General features: G+C 37.7%; 1 protein-coding gene across 1 annotated transcript in view; it reads right to left on the bottom strand.

The window, feature by feature from the left end:
• Positions 1-19,747, bottom strand: part of GALNTL6 (polypeptide N-acetylgalactosaminyltransferase like 6) — a 1,476,265-nt gene that overhangs the window by 960,566 nt on the left and 495,952 nt on the right. Inside the window, exon 2 of the mRNA XM_025281307.2 lies at positions 14,024-14,132. Within this exon, the coding sequence (XP_025137092.2) occupies positions 14,024-14,132 (109 nt within the window). The remainder of the gene's footprint in view (positions 1-14,023; positions 14,133-19,747) is intronic.

Genomic DNA, 19,747 nt, shown 5'->3' with positions numbered 1-19,747 from the left:
AATACAAAACCTTAATGACAGAGAAGGCAATGGCACCCCACTCCAGTACTCTTGCCTGGAAAATCCCACGGACGGAGGAGCCTGGTGGGCTGCAGTCCATGGGGTCGCCGAGGGTCGGACATGACTGAGCGACTTCACTTTCACTTTCCACTTTCATGCATTGGAGAAGGAATGGCAACCCACTCCAGTGTTCTTGCCTGGAGAATCCCAGGGACTGGGGAGCCTGGTAGGCTTCCGTCTATGGGGTCACACAGAGTCAGACACGACTGAAGTGACTTAGCAGCAGTAGCAGCAATGACTATTTGACAGCAAAGGAATGGATGATTTCCTTCAAGTCATGGGAAACTCAGTTATCATAGCATTGATGTTTTTGTTTAGTCTCTAAGTCATGTCTGACTCTTGGAGACCCCATGGACTGTATAACCCACCAGACTCCTCTGTCCATGGGATTTCCCAGGAATAGTGAAGTGAGTTGCATTTCCTACACCAGGGGGTCTTCCTGACCTAGGCACTGAACCTGCATCTCTTGCATTGGCAGGCAGTCTTTACCTCAGCGCCACCTGGGAAGGTCCCCAGATGGTATTTTCTTCCAAAAGAAGGTAGTTTCATCTCCACAGAAATACTCATGTGCAGTGCTCCCACCTTCATGAATTATCTTAGCTGGATCTTATGGATAACTTGCTGTAGCTTCTACATCAGCAATTGCTGTTTCACCTCACACTTTTATATTATGGAGATGGCTTCTTTCCTTCAGCCTGATGACCCAGTCACTTTTGCTTCACACTTTTCCCTCTGCAGCTTCCTCCCCTGTCTCAGCCCTCACAGAATTGAGGGCTTCCCAGATGGTGCTAGTGGTAAAGAACACACTTGCCAATGCAGGAGACATAAGAGACAAGAGACAAGATCTTCCCAACTTCTCTGAGTCGGGAAGATCCCCTGGAGGAGGGCGTAGCAGCCCACTTCAGTATTCTTGCCTGGTGAATCCCATGGAGAGAGGAGCCTAGTGGGCTACAATCCATAGGGTCACAAAGAGTTGGACACAACTGAAGTGACTAAGCACACACAACCATAGAACTGAAGAGACTTAGAAACTTGCTCTGGATTATGCCTTGGTTTAAGGGAATGTTGAGACTGGTTTGATCTTTCATCCTGGCCATTACACCTTTCTTTATATGAGCAGTAAGGCTGTTTGGTTTTCTTATCATCCATGTGCTCATAGCGGCAGTAAATTTAATTTCGATTAGGAAGTTTTCCTTTGCACTTACACTTTGTTCACTGTTTGGCATAAGAGGTTTAGCTTTTGGCCTATCTCAGCTTTTGACCTGCCTTCCTCACTAAGCTTCAACCTGTCTAGCTTTTGACTTAAATTGAGAGACATGGAACTCCTCCCTTCCCTTGAGCACCTGGAGGCCACTGTGGGATTATTAATAGGCCTAATTTCAATATATAGTTGTGTCTCAGGGAGTAGGGAGACCTGAGGAAGGGAGAGAAATGGAATGGGTAGCCATGGAGCTGTCAGAACACGTGGTATTTAGCAAGTCCCCTGTATTCCATGAGTGTGGCCCATGGTGCCTCCCAACATTTATAATAGGAACTTCAGAGATCCCTGATCAAAGATCACCTTAACAAGTGTAATAAAAATAGAAATGTTTATAACATTGTGAGCAAATGTGTTGGAGAAATGGTGCTAATAGACTTACTGAAAGCAAGATTGTCACAAACCTTCAGTTTGAAAAAAAAAAAAAAGTAGTATCTGCCAAGTGCAATAAAATGAAGAACAATAAAATGAGGTCTGCCTGTATACAGATATCCATATATTGAATATATACTATAGCCCAGATAGTTTACTTATATAACTTAATTAACACTTAAAATAACTCTGAAACAAGGATCATCATTAAACCACAGTTTAATTAAACCACTAATGAGAAAAAAAAAGGCTAATTAAGCCCATATACACTTGCTTATGGAAGTTGATATTTCAACTTTTGCAACATATGCTTAAACTGAATTTTTGTTTTAAAGTTAACTTTTTATTTTTTAAAAAACATGAACTGAGTGCAGTTTAACAAATTTTCTGAGATGTTTCTATACTGCTATTTTCATATTGTGATACCGAAGGGAATTCTCCCTTGGTAACTGTCACTCATCTCAGTTTCAGCTAAATTTCATTCTATTATTAGGCCCATAAAGAATACATCTCAACAGAATGCTCACTGTCTTTTCAGTTCTAGTTTATGTTTTCATCATTATAGAATGAGTGTCAAAGGAAATATTTCATTAAAAGTTAATTTTAATCTAATGAATAATAATGTTGTTTTGGTAATATTCCCAAATTTTACCTCCTTCCAACAAACTTCATTATGAAATTTATTGAGAACACATCATAGATGTATAAATTAGACTAAACTGTTAACAATAAATGATGTTCACTGTAGTAGCAAAAAACAGGCCAGATACTACTTTTAAGAGACACAAATGCTATTACTTATATATGGAATCTAAAAAAAAAAAAAAAAAAAAAAATGGCTGTTGTTTAGTCACTAAGTCTTTTCTGACCCTTTGTGACTCCATGGATTGTCCATGGCATTTTCCAGGCAAGAATACTGGAGTGGGTTTCCATTTCCTCCTCCAGGGCATCTTCCAAACCCAGGGATCGAACCCATGTCTCCTGCATTGGATTCTTTTACAACTGAGCTACCTGGGGAACACTGCCCCTCCCCCACCAAACGGTACAAATGAACTTATTTAAAAAACAGAAACAGAGCCACAGATGCAGAAAACAAACCTATGGTTACCAAGGGAGAGAGGGTGGGAGGAATACACTGGGAGGTTGGGATTGGCATATACACACTCTCATATATAAAATAGTAACTAATCAAGGGCCTGCTATATAGGACAGGAAACAAAAAATAAGAGACATGAGGCATCCATAAAAGATGGCCAGGAGCCTCTGTAGTTATGGCACAGTGACTTTTTTTTTTTCCCCTGAAAGCAAAGCACTTATGGTCTCTCCAGATGGAGCACATTTTTGTTTCTCATTCTGTTCAGCTGGCAATCTCATTCAATTAAGTAGAATAAAGACATTTAAGAGCAAAATGGGTCCCTGATCAGCACTAAAGGGAGCTCTTGTTTAAAGGAACTTAGGAAAACCCACTGTGAATCATTTTAAACCATGGTGCTTTCTTACCTCTCAAATAGTTTTAGTTCAGGCTTTTCAGAGGTCTTGTGATGGAAACTCACCATCATTAGTATGACCTCTGTCCATGGAATTTTCCAGACAAGAATACTGGAGAGGATTTCCAATTCCTACTCCAGAGATAGAAGGATAATTGCTGTAAAAATTAAGTAGGGTCAAAAGATGGAGAGTGAATGAAATGGACTCTATCTCTACATGATGACATGGTGATTGGGGCAGGCACATAGAAACAGCTGATATATGGTCTGAGACCTTATGGAAGGGGGAGGGGCAGTGACAATACAGACCACAGCATTTGATCCAGACAGCGGGAACAACAAGTGAAAAGTTCCTGGAACATATTATCATTCTTGAGGGAAAGCAGAGGACAACATGGCCAGTGGAGACACTACATACCAAACAGTAGATGAGGAGACGAGAGCCGCTGGTTAGGGGTGGATCAGCGGTGCATGCTCAGTCACGCTCAAGTCATTGTGACCCCTCAAACTGTAGCCCACGAGGCTCCTCTGTCTGTGGATTTCCCAGGCAAGAATACTGGATTGGGTTGCCATTTCCTGACCCAGGGGATCTTCCTGATCCAGGGGTTGAACCCACTTCTACATGGGCAGGTGGGTTGTTTCTCCACTGAGGCCCTGGGGAAGCCTGGAAGTGGATCATGCTGCAGCTCATATTCACAGAAAGGACTTGCAGTACATTTTGGACTTGATCATTGGGCTTTGTATGCTTTGGAGAAGAGGAGTGGAATGATCTGGTTATGTGTTTTTAGAAGATGACTCTAGCTGCAATTTGAAGCACTGACCATGGGGTAGGGATATCAGTGAGGAGGTGACTGAAAAAGTTTAGGCACGAGAAATTAACGGTCAGTATTCAAACAGCCATGGTGTCGATAACCACGTCATGTCATGCTCTGTGACAACCATGGGGTCATGGCTGGCGTGCAAGCCCTGCAACTATCCCCATGCCACAGAAATGCTACTAGAATTCATTTTTGTCTTTTTTTTTCCTTCCATAGTTTGGAATAGTGTTTGAAATATAGTGACATCCATATTTTAAGTATTTGTCAAATAAGTGAATCAACAATTGGATAAATGACAAGAGACTGAAAATCTTCACTGGTCAAACCTGTTATTATGACTAACTACACAAATGGAAATAATGAGAACTTAGATATAATTCCACAGGATTCCTAAGCCACATAGTGGAATGCATGGTTGTGATTATATGAGAATATAATCTATTTCAGAGAAAGAGAGCCCCTACAAAGATTGAAAACAGATTTCCTCCTGTTGAATTCACATATACTGAAATTCAAAAAACTAGTGATCAACACGGTGAAATCTGAGCTAGAATATAAAGAATGGACAAGAAAATTTTTTACATTTCAAAACTAAAAATAGATATTCTTTAGAAATGCAGATCAGGGGCCTTATGAAGGATTTCATAAACCACACCAAGAGGTATGCACTTACACACACACCCCTGTATCACTCTGGATGGCTGACTTAAAAAGTATGTTTTACCACTTAAACAGCAATGGTAGGAGAAATAAGGAATATCACATAATTAGAAACAGCTGCCTACACTAATTGAATTTTCTTCTGGACATCCAGCAGAAATTATGAGATTCATCATTCAGAGGAATGCCATAGGCAGAGTTTGTCTTTATATCAGAAATATGTCACATTTTTCAATTTATACATGGAATGATGTCAGCTGAGTACCTCTTCAGTAGCATATCTTTAGCTGCTATTAATATAATGATTATACCAAGCTTAATTGATATTGACCCATTGACCCATCACTTCAGACACTATCTCTTATATTTCAAAACAGTCTGTATTTCAATTCATTTCATTCAATTGTTATAATAATTTGAATGATGGTTCAAAAAGCATGTTTATCAATTTTGTGATATAATAAAACTCAAAAGGATAGCTAAGTTGCTAGGAAATAAAATTGAATGTCACTAAATTCTAAAATGATATGAAACTAAATAAAATATAAAGGGATCATATATAAGATATATAAGCACAATCAATAATGCCTAAAATATGACTTTGATCATAGGAAATAATGAGAAAGAGAATTCAGAAAAATTAATTAGACGAAAACACAAATGTATCTGGTTTCAGGATATGACTTTATTCTTGCAAATTTGGTTTACTTCCTCTAGGAAGCCTGCCTGAACCTGAAATGGTATTTTGGACATTATTCTGCTAGTAGGTAATTTTGTTTGGTTAATGCTACTTCCCAAAACAAATACTATGAAATAATAGAAACTCTAAAAAACATTAATTAGAATTCTTCTAACAAATTAAAAAAAAATTCTTATAATTTACTATAACTCTAAGGATACAGATGTACCAAAAATAACTGTAAGTTACACCTAATGTTTGGAAATCATTTAATTGCTCCTTATATATGTACATTTTTAATGTAATAACTCTCCATTTCCTCAGCCCAAAGACATCTACAGATTCAGTTGCAATCACTATCAAATTATCAAGGGCATTTTTTTCACAGAAGTATAACAAAAAATTTCACAATTTGTATGGAAACACAAATAACTCCAAATAATGAAAGCAATCTTGAGAACGAAGAACAGAGCTGGAGGAATCAGCCCCCTTGCACTTAGACTTTACTACAAAGCTATAATCAACAAAACAGTATGGCACTGGCACAAAAACAGGAATATAGATCTATAGAATAGGATAGAGTCCAGAGATAAACCCATTCAACTCTGGCTACCTAACCTATGAGAAAGGAAGCAAGAATATACAATGGAGAAAAGAGAGCCTCTTTAATAAGTGATGCTGGGAAAACTAGACAGCTACATAGAAAAGACTGAAAGAACAAACCCTAACATCATACACAAAAATAAACTTAAAATGAATCGAATACCTAAATGTAAGGCTGAATACTGACTAAAGAAATTAAAAACAAACAAACAAACAAATGGGACCTAAGTAAACTTACAAGCTTTTGCACAACAAAGGAAACCATAAACAAAATGAAAAGACAACCCTCAGAATGGAAGGAAATATTTTTCAATAAATTGACTAACAGAGGACTAATCTCAAAACTATACAAACAGCTCATACAACTCAATATAAAAAACAAACCAAACAACACAATCAAAAACCAGGCAGAACATCTAAAGAGCCATTTCTCCAAAGAAAATACATAGGTGGTCAAGAAGTACATGAAAATATGCTCAGCATCACTAATTATTAAGAAATGCAAATCAAAACTAAAATGAGGTATCCCATCACATTGGTCAGAATAGCCATCTCAAATAATCTATTGATACAAACAATAAATGCTGCAGAGAGTGTAGAGGAAAGGAAATCCTCCTACACTGTTGAAGGGAATTTAAATTGGTATAGCCACTATGGAGATGTTCTTTAATAAGTAAAAATAGAGCTACCAAATGATCCAACAATCCCACTTCTGTATCTGGAGAAAACCATAATTCAAAATTATGCATGCACCCTGATATTCACTGCAGCAGTATTTACAATAGCCAGGACATGGAAGCAACCTAAATGTCAATCAACAGAATGGATAAAGAAGATGTGGTACATATATACAATGGAATATCACTGAGCCATAGAAAAGGAATGAAATAGAGCGATCTACAGAGACCTGGATGGACCTAGAGACTGCCATACAGAGTGAAGTAAGTCAGAGAAAAACAAATTTTGCTGATACGTGGAATCTAGAAAAATGGGATAGGTGAATTTTTTCTAAGCAGAAATAGTCACAGATATAGAGAACAAACTTATGCTTGCCAGGGGAGAAAGGGAGGGGGATGAATTTGGAGACTGAGATCAACACAAATACAGTATTGATGCTATTAATATGTATAAAATAGATAAATAATGAGAACCTATTATATAGCACATGAAACTCTACCCCTTGCTCTGTGGTGACCTAAATGGGGAGGAAATTAAAAAAAAAAAAAAAGAGGGGGTATATGAATACTGATGACTGGTTCACTTTGCTGTACAGCAGAAACACAACATTGCAAAGCAACTATACTCCAAAAAAGATTAATTTAATAAGAAGAAAACTCCATTTTCTCAAAGGTGGGAGAAAGCATTTTCACCATTTCCTTATAACTCAGCTACTACTTTTCCTTCTAAATTCCACCTACTTTTATAGAAATTAGTACTTAAAATACCTGTTATTAAAAAAATTATCAAATATGCCATAAAGATACAATTGCCAAAACAAAACATAAACCAACAACATCAGTAAAAACCCTAACAAAAATATCTGCAAAAAGCAGGTGGTGCTAGTGGTAAAGAGTCTGCCATCAATGCAGGAGATGCAAGTTCAATCCCTAGGACAGGAAGATCCCCTGGAGGAGGAAGTGGCAACCCGCTCCAGTGTTCTTGCCTGGAGAATCCCATGGACAGAGGAGCCTGGAGGGCTACAGTCCAGGGGGTCGCACAGAGTGGGACACGACTGAGCTACTGAGCACAACTGAGCACACACCCAGCACTTTATGAATATATTTTAATAAAGATCGCTGAGGTCCCACCAGGAAGCAGCTTATGGGTGTTTGTATTTTTAAGGTAATTTCAGTGTTTATTAAATAGGACATACATTTGAAAACATAACTAAAATGTAGTATAATTAAAACATAATAAATATAAAACATTAAACCACAGATCAATGTAATGTACTTAAAGTGTGTTTGGAGGGAAATTTTAGAGTCCTAAATTCTTATTCTACACTAGAAGAAGGCTGAAATTAAGGAGATAAGAATCTAACTTTTTAATATGGAAAAATGTTGTAAAAGTCAAATGAAAGAAGAAATACCAATATGACTGTAAATTAATGAGAAACATACCATAGATAAGATGAAAATATTGTTATTTCATTATTCATGATTAATAAATCAACAATTTCTTAGTGTAACAGATAAAGAAAAACTGACAGAAAAACAAATAAATGATATTTCAAAGTAAAAGCAACATGAAGTACAGCAGACATTATAAAATCTCTAAGAGAATGTTATGAATAAATGTGTCAATAAATATGAAAAATTTAACCCTACTGTGAAAAATCTTTTCTCCAAGAAAAGTCCAGGTTCAAATAATCTTCACCCACAAGACTATCATAACTACAAGTAAATAAATAATTCTAATATATGACAATAAACTAAAAAGTTTAGTGAAATAAGAAGCATTACTCAAGTCATTGTACAAAGTTTCATTACATTGTTACCAAAACTTGACAAGGATTCTATGAGAAAGAAAAATTCATGGCCAATATTCACTCACAAATAGACATACAAAATCACTAAACTATTAGCAAACCAAATCTAGTAATACATAAAAAAGACAGATTTAGTCCATAAATTCAAAGTTTGCTATCACAAATCAATAGAAAGAAATCAATAGATAAGCAACTCCTGCAACTCAATTCCAGAAAAATAAACGACCCAATCAAAAAATGGGCCAAAGAACTAAATAGACATTTCTCCAAAGAAGACATACAGGTGGCTAACAAACACATGAAAAGATGCTCAACATCACTCATTATCAGAGAAATGCAAATCAAAACCACTATGAGGTACCATTTCACACCAGTCAGAATGGCTGCGATCCAAAAGTCTACAAGCAATAAATGTTGGAGAGGATGTGGAGAAAAGGGATCCCTCTTACACTGTTGGTGGGAATGCAAACTAGTACAGCCACTATGGAGAACAGTGTGGAGATTCCTTAAAAAACTGGAAATAGAACTGCCATATGGCCCAACAATCCCACTGCTGGGCATACACACCGAGGAAACCAGAATTGAAAGAGACACGTATACCCCAATTTTCATTGCAGCACTGCTTATAATATCCAGGATGTGGAAGCAACCTAGATGTCCATCAGCAGATGAATGGATAAGAAAGCTATGGTCCATATACACAATGGAGTACTACTCAGCTGTTAAAAAGAATACATTAGAATCAGTTCTCATGAGGTGGATGAAACTGGAGCCTGTTATACAGAGTGAAGTAAGCCAGAAAGAAAAACACCAATACAGTATACTAATGCATATATATGGAATTTAGAAAGATGGTAATGACAACCCTGTATGCGAGACAGCAAAAGAGATACATATATAGTACAGTCTTTTGGACTCTGTGGGAGAGGGCAAGGGTGGGATGATTTGGGAGAATGGCATTGAAACATGTATAATATCATATATGAAATGAATCGCCAGTCCAGGTTCCATACAGGATACAGGAGGCTTGGGGCTGGTGCACTGGGACGACCCGGAGGGATGGTATGGGGAGGGAGGTGGGAGGGGGGTTCAGGATGGGGAACACGTGTACGCCCGTGGCGGATGCATGTTGATGTATGGCAAAACCAATACGATATTGTAAAGTAAAAAACAAACAAACAAACAAACAAACAAAGGAGAAAATGCATTTTAATCAATAGATACAACCAAACAAAACATTTTGATTAAAATCAACATTCATTAAGATGTAAAAAAGTAAAAGTCTCAGAAAGCCATACCCAGATGACTTAGTTAACAGGGTATGGTACATTTTCATCAAGTAGATAAAATCCTAACAGAAGTATCTAATTTGCTATTGTCAGAATCATAAGTCAAAACTAGGTATCAATATCCATTAGACAACATGATACTTGAGCTTCTGGCAAATGCAGAAACAGTAAAAATAACTAAAATTATGAGGTACAGGATGGAAAAACATTTTGCACACTGTCACTACTTACAGACATTATGAATATCTACACTGAGAATCCAAAATAACTTATTGGTAAATGATTATAATCCATAGAAGAGTTTAGAAAGTTTTCTAAAATGAGTCCATATTAAAAAATAATTAAACTTTCTCTATACCAGCAACAAATAGTTCAGAATCTTGATAAGATTAATATCATGCTCAACGTCCATATAATGTTAATTTTCTAGGAAAACCACTGAAAATGTCTGACAATCAACTTATAAACACACCCATAAAGCTAACAAGCACCAAGAAATATAAACCACAGAATGAATAATTTAATATTGAAAATTTCAAATTACTCCCTAATTTATCAATATACTTAACACAATTGTAAACTTCCAATATTTTGTGTATATCTGTGTATGTGTACATATAGTCTGAGAAGCTGAATAAAATTTTAAAGAAATTTTAAAGTAAAATTTTTAAGAAAATTTTTACATTAAGAATGGCAACATATTCTCAAGGAAGAAAAGAAAGCAGGATGAACTTTGTCAGATTTCAACAACTGCTATAAAGATATAGTATTCAGCTTTGGCCACCTGATGCAAAGAGCTGACTCTTTAGAAAAGACCCTGATTCTGGGAAAGAGTGAAGGCAGAAGGAAAAATGGATGATAGAGGATGAGATGGTTGGATGGCATCACTGACTCAGTGGACATGGGTCTGAGCAAGCGCTGGGAGTTTGGTGATGGACAGGGAAGCCTGGTGTACTGCAGTCCATGGGGTGGCAGAGTTGGACACGACTAAGTGACTGAACAGACATAACAGATTCATACATGAAACATTATGTTATTAGTTTAAAAATTTTTACTCATGGGACAGAATTGAGAAGCCAGAAAGATAACACACAAATATGGAATCCTTTAATAACAGAGTCAACACTTATGGTCTATGTGGAGAAAAATACTTTTTCTAGGAAATGGTGTTGTTGACTGGATAGCTAACTAGGCAAAACTAAATAAATATTGGGTCCCTACCTCACATGACATAAAAATGAAGGTGAGCTGCATTTCAGACCATGTAAAAGGTAAAATTCTGAAGCTTAAAAAGACAGTATGGAACATCAATTAAACCTATCTTTTAAAAATGATTTGCAAATTTGACAACAACAAAATTAAGAACTCCTATTCATTAAACAATATAGACAGACATTAAAAAAATTTTACAATTTGGGATAAAATATTTTCACAGTATAAAACCAGGAAAAGATATTATTCAAAATAAAGATTACTCTGTGGATCAATAAGAAAAAATAAATTTAAAAATTGGAAATAGGAAGGAATAGGAATTTTACCCAAAAGTAGGCATATATGGTTCATAAGCATAAATAAGAGATCAACTACATTAAAATTAGTAAAATGCAATATCATGTGACAGTGAGTGCCTATTTCATACCACCATGATGAGAAGAAATGAAAAATCAGGCAACATCAAGCGTTGACAGGATGCAGAGCAACGGGAATTCCATCCATTACTGGAGTAAAATGGGCATATCAACCTTGGGAAACAGTTTGTCATGTACTACATAGTAAAATTGAAATGTGTATCCCTTGGACATGCAATTCTACTATTAAATATGTACCCTAAGAAAATACTGCCTTTATCCCATAACCATGAGCAAGGATACTTAGAGCAATATCATATATAACCAAAACCCAAGAACTCTCAAAATGTTTACAAAGTGGAAACTGTTGTAGAAAATGAAACAGCAGTAACAATGAATCAACTAGAATTGCACACATGCAGAAGGATGGGTCTTAGAAACAATTCTGAATGAAAGAAGAAAATCATACACTATGCTTCAATTTTTAAAGTCCACACACAGGCAGAATGTAACAGCATTAGTTTAGATGTAAGAAATTACAGAGGAAAGTAAGTGGGAACATGGATTTCAAGGTTTGGAGGAGACAGAATAGCACTGATAATCATATTACTTGGCCTCTTTATTAAGGACGGAGTGTTGATTTTGACTTTGTACCTGCATGTATGTCTGTGTGTGCATACTCCTTTTATTTATATTTTACAATTTTTAAAAAATGAATTACAGTCTATTGTGCTTTTCATATATCCTCCAGTGACTCATACACATACTACTATTTAAAAGCTTTTTAATTGTACAAGACATGTCTACTTTAGGAAATTTGTTATAGTACCAATTTTCTTTATAGGTCAATTTCCTTTGCCCCACTAAGGATGTAACAATTAAAGGCATGTTTTCTAGTAGGCAGAAAGGGTAGTATTACACAGAAATAAATGTGAAGTATTCCATTTTGTATCCAAAATTTATTGGCACAAGCATAAGACAGGTACACCAAATCAAGTGAAAATAATTTAGATGAACAATTACAGTTATCATTGGTGGAGTTTATAACATGTATAAATAATAGGCCAATTATTTAAATATAAATATATAATCTACAGTCGTAATAGCAATTCTGCAAAGTAAAGTATCAGAAAGACAAACTGACTTGCCACTTACGCAAGAAAGCTAGAATAAGAGCCAGATGTGTCTCTCTCATACGTGTCCTGTCATGACTTCATTTTGCCCAGATTTTGTTACTAGGTGTCTGATAGCAGGGTGTAATGGAGCATAAGAAGACCTGACTTAATTGTGCTCTGCATCTGGTTAGCCATTTGACTTTGGATAATATTTCATGAGCTCTTAAGAACTCAGTTCTTTTTCTTTCCTTTTCTCTTTTAAAGAATTGGAGATTACAATACTTATCAGAGTCACTCTGAAGTTTAAACAAAATACATATGTAAAGCACCCAGCACAAAACATCTATTCAGTACCTTTTAAGTTGATGAGGATAATGATGATGAATTTTCTGTTAAATTATGGGATCAGCTCCCCAGTGGTTAAAAACAGGAACAGTGGGCTGGCTGAAGGGAGGGCTGATCAAGCAAACAGAGGGAGAAGATGAGAGAACTAGGAAAGTGCTAAAGAGCTCACTTTCATGACCCTGTGTAGAGTCTTGGCCAAGCAAGGCTGGAGGGATGATGTAATCTGGAAGAGGCTGATGCTCTGAACACAGGGAACGTTCTTGGGGCAAGCAGGGGTTAGGTGACAGCCTTACTAAGGAAAAAGGAACGAAAGAAGAAACTGGAAGACTCTCATTAGGTCAGGCACCCCTGACCCAGAGCTAAGAACATTTGCAGCCCTGAAGAGCCTCATGAGCATGTGAATGCCCTCACCTTTGTCTTCCTGGCTGGAGAGTTCTGAGGAAGATTGGCCAGAAGAATCTCAGCCTGCAGCTTCCCAGGGTTCTGCTAATCATCTGACCTGGGATGCACAGTTTCACTGCTAGGCAGATGCTTTTAGCAAACCAGAGCTTCTCTATTCCTGTGATATCTTGACCATGACAAAGAAAAGACCAGGAAACAACAATGCAGCAACAGAGCTCCTTATTTTGAAAAGTACAATATGGACTTCTGTTATTATCCCTGGGTTACTACTTGTGCACCCTTCTGAATTCTTGTTGGCAACAACCTAAGTCCTTATAGAAGGACTTCCTTTTACCCTTTACTTTTTCTAAGATGTAAAATGTTTCTTCTATCACTACCTCAAGACTAGAACTGTGCTATGCGTAGATGAATCTACTGAATTCCACTGAACCGCCTGTTAGCTTTCCCAAATATCATCAGTCTCAGGTCCTTGGCTCCTCTGATCCACCTGCCAGTGTTTAGAACTGCGGTCTTCCTTTCATCCTTGGCCCAGCCAGTTAGATACACCACAGTCCCAATGAGTGAACCAAGCTCAAGATATGTGTGTGCCAAGTTAAGACTCACAGAGCAATTCAAGATACCCTCAGCAATGATTGAAAAACATGCAGAAGTATACAATGTGACAGATTTCTAAAACTCAAATGACCTCTTGTTCATCTCCTATTGTAAATGTAATTCTTCTTTTTTTCCTCTCTGAAATTTGAAATTGTTTTGGTTCTGCCCATCATTGACCACCAACGGTGCCATGAAACCTACCTTCCTGTGCTCAGAAGGAAGGCTAATGAGAGATGCTGTAAGTGACAAAGCAAAGCAGCACTTGGCTTACACTGAACTCCATACCTGAGCGCATAGCCTCTTTCTGCATGCTGCCATAGTCATGCCAGTCCTTTCTTCTCAAACCATCTGTCCATGCATAGAACTGCCCATCTCCCAGGCCCAGTGGGAATGTCTGTGGAAAAGGAAAGTATTCAGAGCATAAAAAGGAGGTAGTTCCTTCTGTGTGGCTGGTAAACACAGCCAGATGCATCATAGGCAATCAAAAATACTCCAATAACTGATTCTCCCCATCTACTGAAAAGAAAGGCATTGCTAGTGACCTGGTGGACACACATTTTAAAACCTTTTTTCTGTTTTTAAAATAAGAGCCTGTGTCACACACAACACCTACATTTCCAATTTTATTTTATCCAAAGCCTTTCATAATTTAGTGCACCACTTCATCCGAGCATAAATGCCTAGCCATTTTTACTTGCCCAAAGTGTAGATGGCAGTAGGGCTATTGATTTTGTATTAAAACAAAATACTTTTTTGTGTGATTTGTACAATTTCCACTCATTTTGATCAAGTACATCCTAATGGCCTGGTGACAGTATTAGCAAGCATCTGTTGAATGCTCACTGTGTACCAGGTACTAAGACACTCTATGTATAGAAGATCCTTCAGTCTTTACAAGAGTCTTTGACTTTTACAAGAGTCTAAGACTTCAGTCTTTACAAGAGTCTTTTGACTCCATGTATCTGCCAATTAAAAGTATTAATAGAATAACTTGAATGAAACTACAGTGGCCAAGCCAGGACTTGGGCCAGTTCTATTAAGACCAAAATTGGGGTGCTAAGGACCATGGCAATGGCACCCCACTCCAGTACTTTTGCCTGGAAAATCCCATGGACAGAGGAGCCTGGTAGGCTGCAGTCCATGAGGTTGCTAAAAGTCGGACACGACTGAATGACTTCACTTTCACTTTTCACTTTCCTGCATTGGAGAAGGAAATGCAACCCACTCCAGTGTTCTTGCCTGGAGAATCCCAGGGACAGGGGAGCCTGGTGGGCTGCCGTCTATGGGGTCGCACAGAGTCGGACACTGACTGAAGTGACTTAGCAGCAGCAGCAGCAGCAAGGACTATGAAATACTGCCTCCCATCAAGAATTCTGTTAAACTATGGTGTGTGGTTATGCTTACAGTTGAAATGATCACCAAATCAACAGTGTATGCTTTGGTGAAACTCAGTGTGTTCTAATGTCACCTTAACTATTATTTTTGTGTACCTGGCTGAAGCTGCTTCTTTCTTTATGGTGCTTATTTTGGTAATAAATAAAATGTTTGGGATGACGCTTATCCTCACAATCTCAAAAGTCAAGATAATATAAAATAAATGATTTCATATTCACATACCATTTTCCTTTAGTTCATTTTTGGAAATAATACATCAACAGAAAAAATAAAAGAACACTTTTGAAAGTTTCAATTTAGGTAAAACAAAAGATTAATAGTTTCAGTGAGGAAAGTTTACCCTAAGAGCCTTTGCAAATAAAAGGTCTTACTTCTTTGTCTGAAATAGGACAACTATTGTATTTATGAAAAAGTATCCACCTTCAGTACATCTTTATGGTTTATAAAGCTTCCACTAGTTTGAAAAGAATAAAAATGGATCTTAATATTTTTTAAAAATGGTAGTTAAATCAGAGGACAGACTTTCCAGATCAGGTGACTATTATCTAAATATATTTAAAAAATGTTCATTATAGTGGTAAGTTCAGGAAAACAACAACAGGGGAATAAACATACAAGGATGATGGTGAGTTTAAAAAATTTATTAAGAATAAATTTTGAAAGGAGGATGACAAGAAAGAAAAGATGAAAAAATAAACAGAAATATAATAAAAATAAAAGAAAGTGGAATAAAACAATTTTGAGGTTTAATACCAATACAAAAAAAAAAAGCCTCATGCATTTTTTTCTGATTGATATTTATTTTATAATTGGAATACAGCTCTAGGCAAGAGAAGATTTGGGTCAAGATTATTCTCAAAATAGTAAAAATGTGCTTCCAGCAAGAGCTCCTGTGATCCAAACCACTGGTTTATGAAGTCCTCTAGGCTGGGGTCTGATCAAGAAGGACTTTCATTACATCTTCCAATGACTAAATAAAGATGACACAGCAGCAGACTCATTGATGTGAAGATATAGTGCTGTCTGGGTGATACCTTCTGTGAGGCAGAGATGGTGCCCAAGGCCATCCTGTTGGGGAGGACGGTTCTTCTCATTAGAGACACTGAGGTTTTCAGGCATCTTTCAAGGATTTCTGGCCTGAAACGTGGGCCTCTGTGTGAGCTATGATGTCCTGAAGGCCACTGTCGTAGTTCAGTGCCTAAGCTGTGTCCGACTCTTTGCAGCACACCAGGCTTCCCTGTTCTTTACTATCTCTGAGACTTTGCTCAAACTCATGTCCATTGAGTTGATGAGGCCATCCAACCATCTCATCCTCTGTCACAGGCCAATGGGAGGAACAAAGATGGCAGCTGAGCAGTGGTTCCAGTGGGAAACAGAGCATGTCTTCCCAGCATTTTGGAAAGTGAGGGGGTCAGTTTTAGGACCTTGACCTAGTTGTGCACAACACGTATGTTGCTCTGGGCACACAACAGTGTCATGTGACAGGAGGTGGACTAAGGGCTACAGATACCTGACAATGGCCTCACCTTCTCCCCTTGCTCAACAATGCACCCAATTCCAGGTATGAGGCATCTCCACAGACCCACTAAGCAGCAGGACAATGGGTCCCAGTGGACACTGAGTGGTTCCCCCTCAGGCAGGGGTGTCAGGTAATGCACCCATCCCTATAGGATGTCCTAGGTCAAATCTCAGAGCTGTACCTGTCCCAGGTGTCATGGGGCTTGGTGTTCTCAGCCCACAGCACACTGATCCCCAGTGAGCATTGAAGGTGGCTGTATCCCTTCACTCTGTACCTTTACAGTGCCGGGTGCCTCTGCAGGGGTCCCTGGTCTGGCACACGGCAAAACAGGCTCCATTGCTCAAATGTCTTAAAACCCAGCTGGTACCTCAGTCTCCCCAGCCATGTTGTTTCACTTGTAAGTAATTTAACCCATGGCTTTAGTATTCCATTTGTTTCTTTCTACAAATCCCGCTACTTGTAGATTATAGGAAAGATGGAAATTCCATCTGACACTGAACTATTTTGCCCTGTCTTGTGCATCATGACTTTTGAACATGTCTCCTCGTCCACCATCATCTGACATCATCTGGCTTTTTACCCAGCCACATGAGGCTGTTTAAAACACCTGAGGCAGGGCATATAATACCTATTACGCACAGTTCTTGAATGGTTTCTCCTATTTCCTTAGGCCTCCAGGGAATTCATTTTGTTTGACAATTACCATTCTGAAAGGAGTACATGAAGGCTTATTTCATATGCAGAATACATCATGTGAAATGCCAGGCTGGATGAAGCACAAGCTGGAATCAAGATAGCTGGGAGAAATATCAATAACCTTAAATATGCAGATGATACAACCCTTATGGCAGAAAGTGAAGAAGAACTAAAGAGCCTCTTGTTGAAAGTGAAAGAGGAGAGTGAAAATGTTGACTTAAAACTCAACATAACCCTGTGTACGAGACAGCAAAAGAGACACTGATGTATAGAACAGTCTTATGGACTCTGTGGGAGAGGGAGAGGGTGGGAAGATTTGGGAGAATGGCACGGAAACATGTAAAATATCATGTATGAAATGAATCGCCAGTCCAGGTTCCGATGCACGATACTGGATGCTTGGGGCTGGTGCACTGGGATGACCCAGAGGGATGGTATGGGGAGGGAGGAGGGAGGAGGGTTCAGGATGGGGAACACATGTATACCTGTGGCGGATTCATTTTGATATTTGGCAAAACTAATACAATTATGTAAAGTTTAAAAATAAAATAAAATTAAAAAACAAAAAACAAAAAACTCAACATTCAGAAAACTAAGATTTTGGCATCCAGTCCCATCACATCATGTCAAACAGATGGGGAAATAATGTAAAACTTTTCTGGGGGGCTCAAAAATCACTGCAGATGGTGACTGCAGCCATGAAATTAAAAGATGCATGCTCCTCAGAAGAAAAGCTATGACAAACATAGCGTATTAAAAAGCAGAGACATTACTTTACCAACAAAGGTCTGTTTAATCAAAGCTATGGTTTTTCCAGTAGTCATGTATGGATGTGAGACTTGGATTATAAAGAAAGCTGATCACTGAAGAATTGATGCTTTTCAACTGTGGTGTTGGAGAACACTCTTGAGAGTCTCTTGGGCTGCAAGGAGATCCAACCAGTCCATCCTAAAGGAGATGAGTCCTGGGTGTTCATTGGAAGGACTGATGCTAAAGCTGAAACTCCAATATTTTGGCCACCTGATTGAATGAGCTGACTCATTTGAAAAGACCCTGATACTGGGAAAGATTGAAGGCAGGGGGACAAGGGAGTGGCAGAGGATGAGATGGTTGGATGGCATCACTGACTCAATGGACAAAAGTCTGAGCAAACGTGGGGAAATAGTGAAGGACAGGGAAGCCTGGCATGCTGCAGTGTCCAGAGTCAGACATGACTTAGTGACTGACCAACAAATCCATATGACTAGGAAGAAACATAATGATCACATTAGGAAAATCAGTCACGAATCTTGGCAATTTTTTTTTTTTCTTTTTCTCTTCTCACCTCTTGTAAGGGAAACAGAAGCAAAAAAAAAAAAAAAAAAAAAAATTAAATGGCCCTAATTAAAAGCTTTTGCCCAGACAAAGAACCATCAACACAACAAAAAGGCAAACCATGGAATAGGAGATGATATTTGCAAAGTATATGACTGAGAAGGGGTTAATAACCAAAGCATGTAAACAGCTCATGTGACTCCACTTCAAAAAAAAAAAAAATCTGATCAAAAAATGGGCAGAAGACCTGAAAAAACGTTTTTCAAATTTATAAAGGAGAGATACAGATGGCTAACGTGGAAAGGTGCTTAAACCTGTTATTAATAATTATCAGAGAAATGCAAATCAAAATCACAATGAGATATCATCCCACACCTGTTATGCTGGTGATTATCAAAAAGAATAAATCTGTTGTCTAGGAAGTAGAGAAAAGGGAAAGCTCATACAATGTTGGTGGGATTGTAAATTGGTGCAGCCACTATGGAGAACAGATGGGGGATTTTACAAAATTAAAACCGGAACTACCATATAATTCAGCAATCCAGTCCTGGGTATATTTTTGAGGAAAATGAAAATAGAAATTCTAAAAGGTATATGCACTCCCATTCTCATAGCAGTATTATTTACAGTAGCCAGAGCATGGGAGCATCATAAGTATTTATCAACAGATTAATGGATAAAGAAAATGTGGTACATATAATATATACAATAGATTATTACTCAGCCATAAAAAGAATGAAATTTTGACATTTTCAACAACATATATGGACTTGGAGGGTATTATGGTTAGTGAAATAAGTCAGAGAAATAAAATAATGTATGATGTTACTTATATATGAAATCGGGAAAATAAATCAAATGAAAAAAAATAGACTCAGATACAGAGAAAAAAAATGTAGTGGTTGCTACTGGGGAGAGGGGTGGAGGGGCAAGATAGGGGCAGAGGATTAATAGGTGCAGAATAGTAGGTAAAAACTAAGATACAAGAATGTGGTGTGCAGCACAGTGGATATTGCCAACATTTTATAAAAACTTTAACTTGAGTATAATCTACAAAAATCACTGTGTTGTTCACTTAAAACTAA

The sequence above is a fragment of the Bubalus bubalis genome, chromosome 3 (assembly GCF_019923935.1).
Source record: "Bubalus bubalis isolate 160015118507 breed Murrah chromosome 3, NDDB_SH_1, whole genome shotgun sequence".
Lineage (NCBI taxonomy): Eukaryota > Metazoa > Chordata > Mammalia > Artiodactyla > Bovidae > Bubalus > Bubalus bubalis.
The sequence above is the reverse complement of the archived record's forward strand: the minus strand, read 5'-3'. Positions and strand labels throughout refer to the sequence as shown.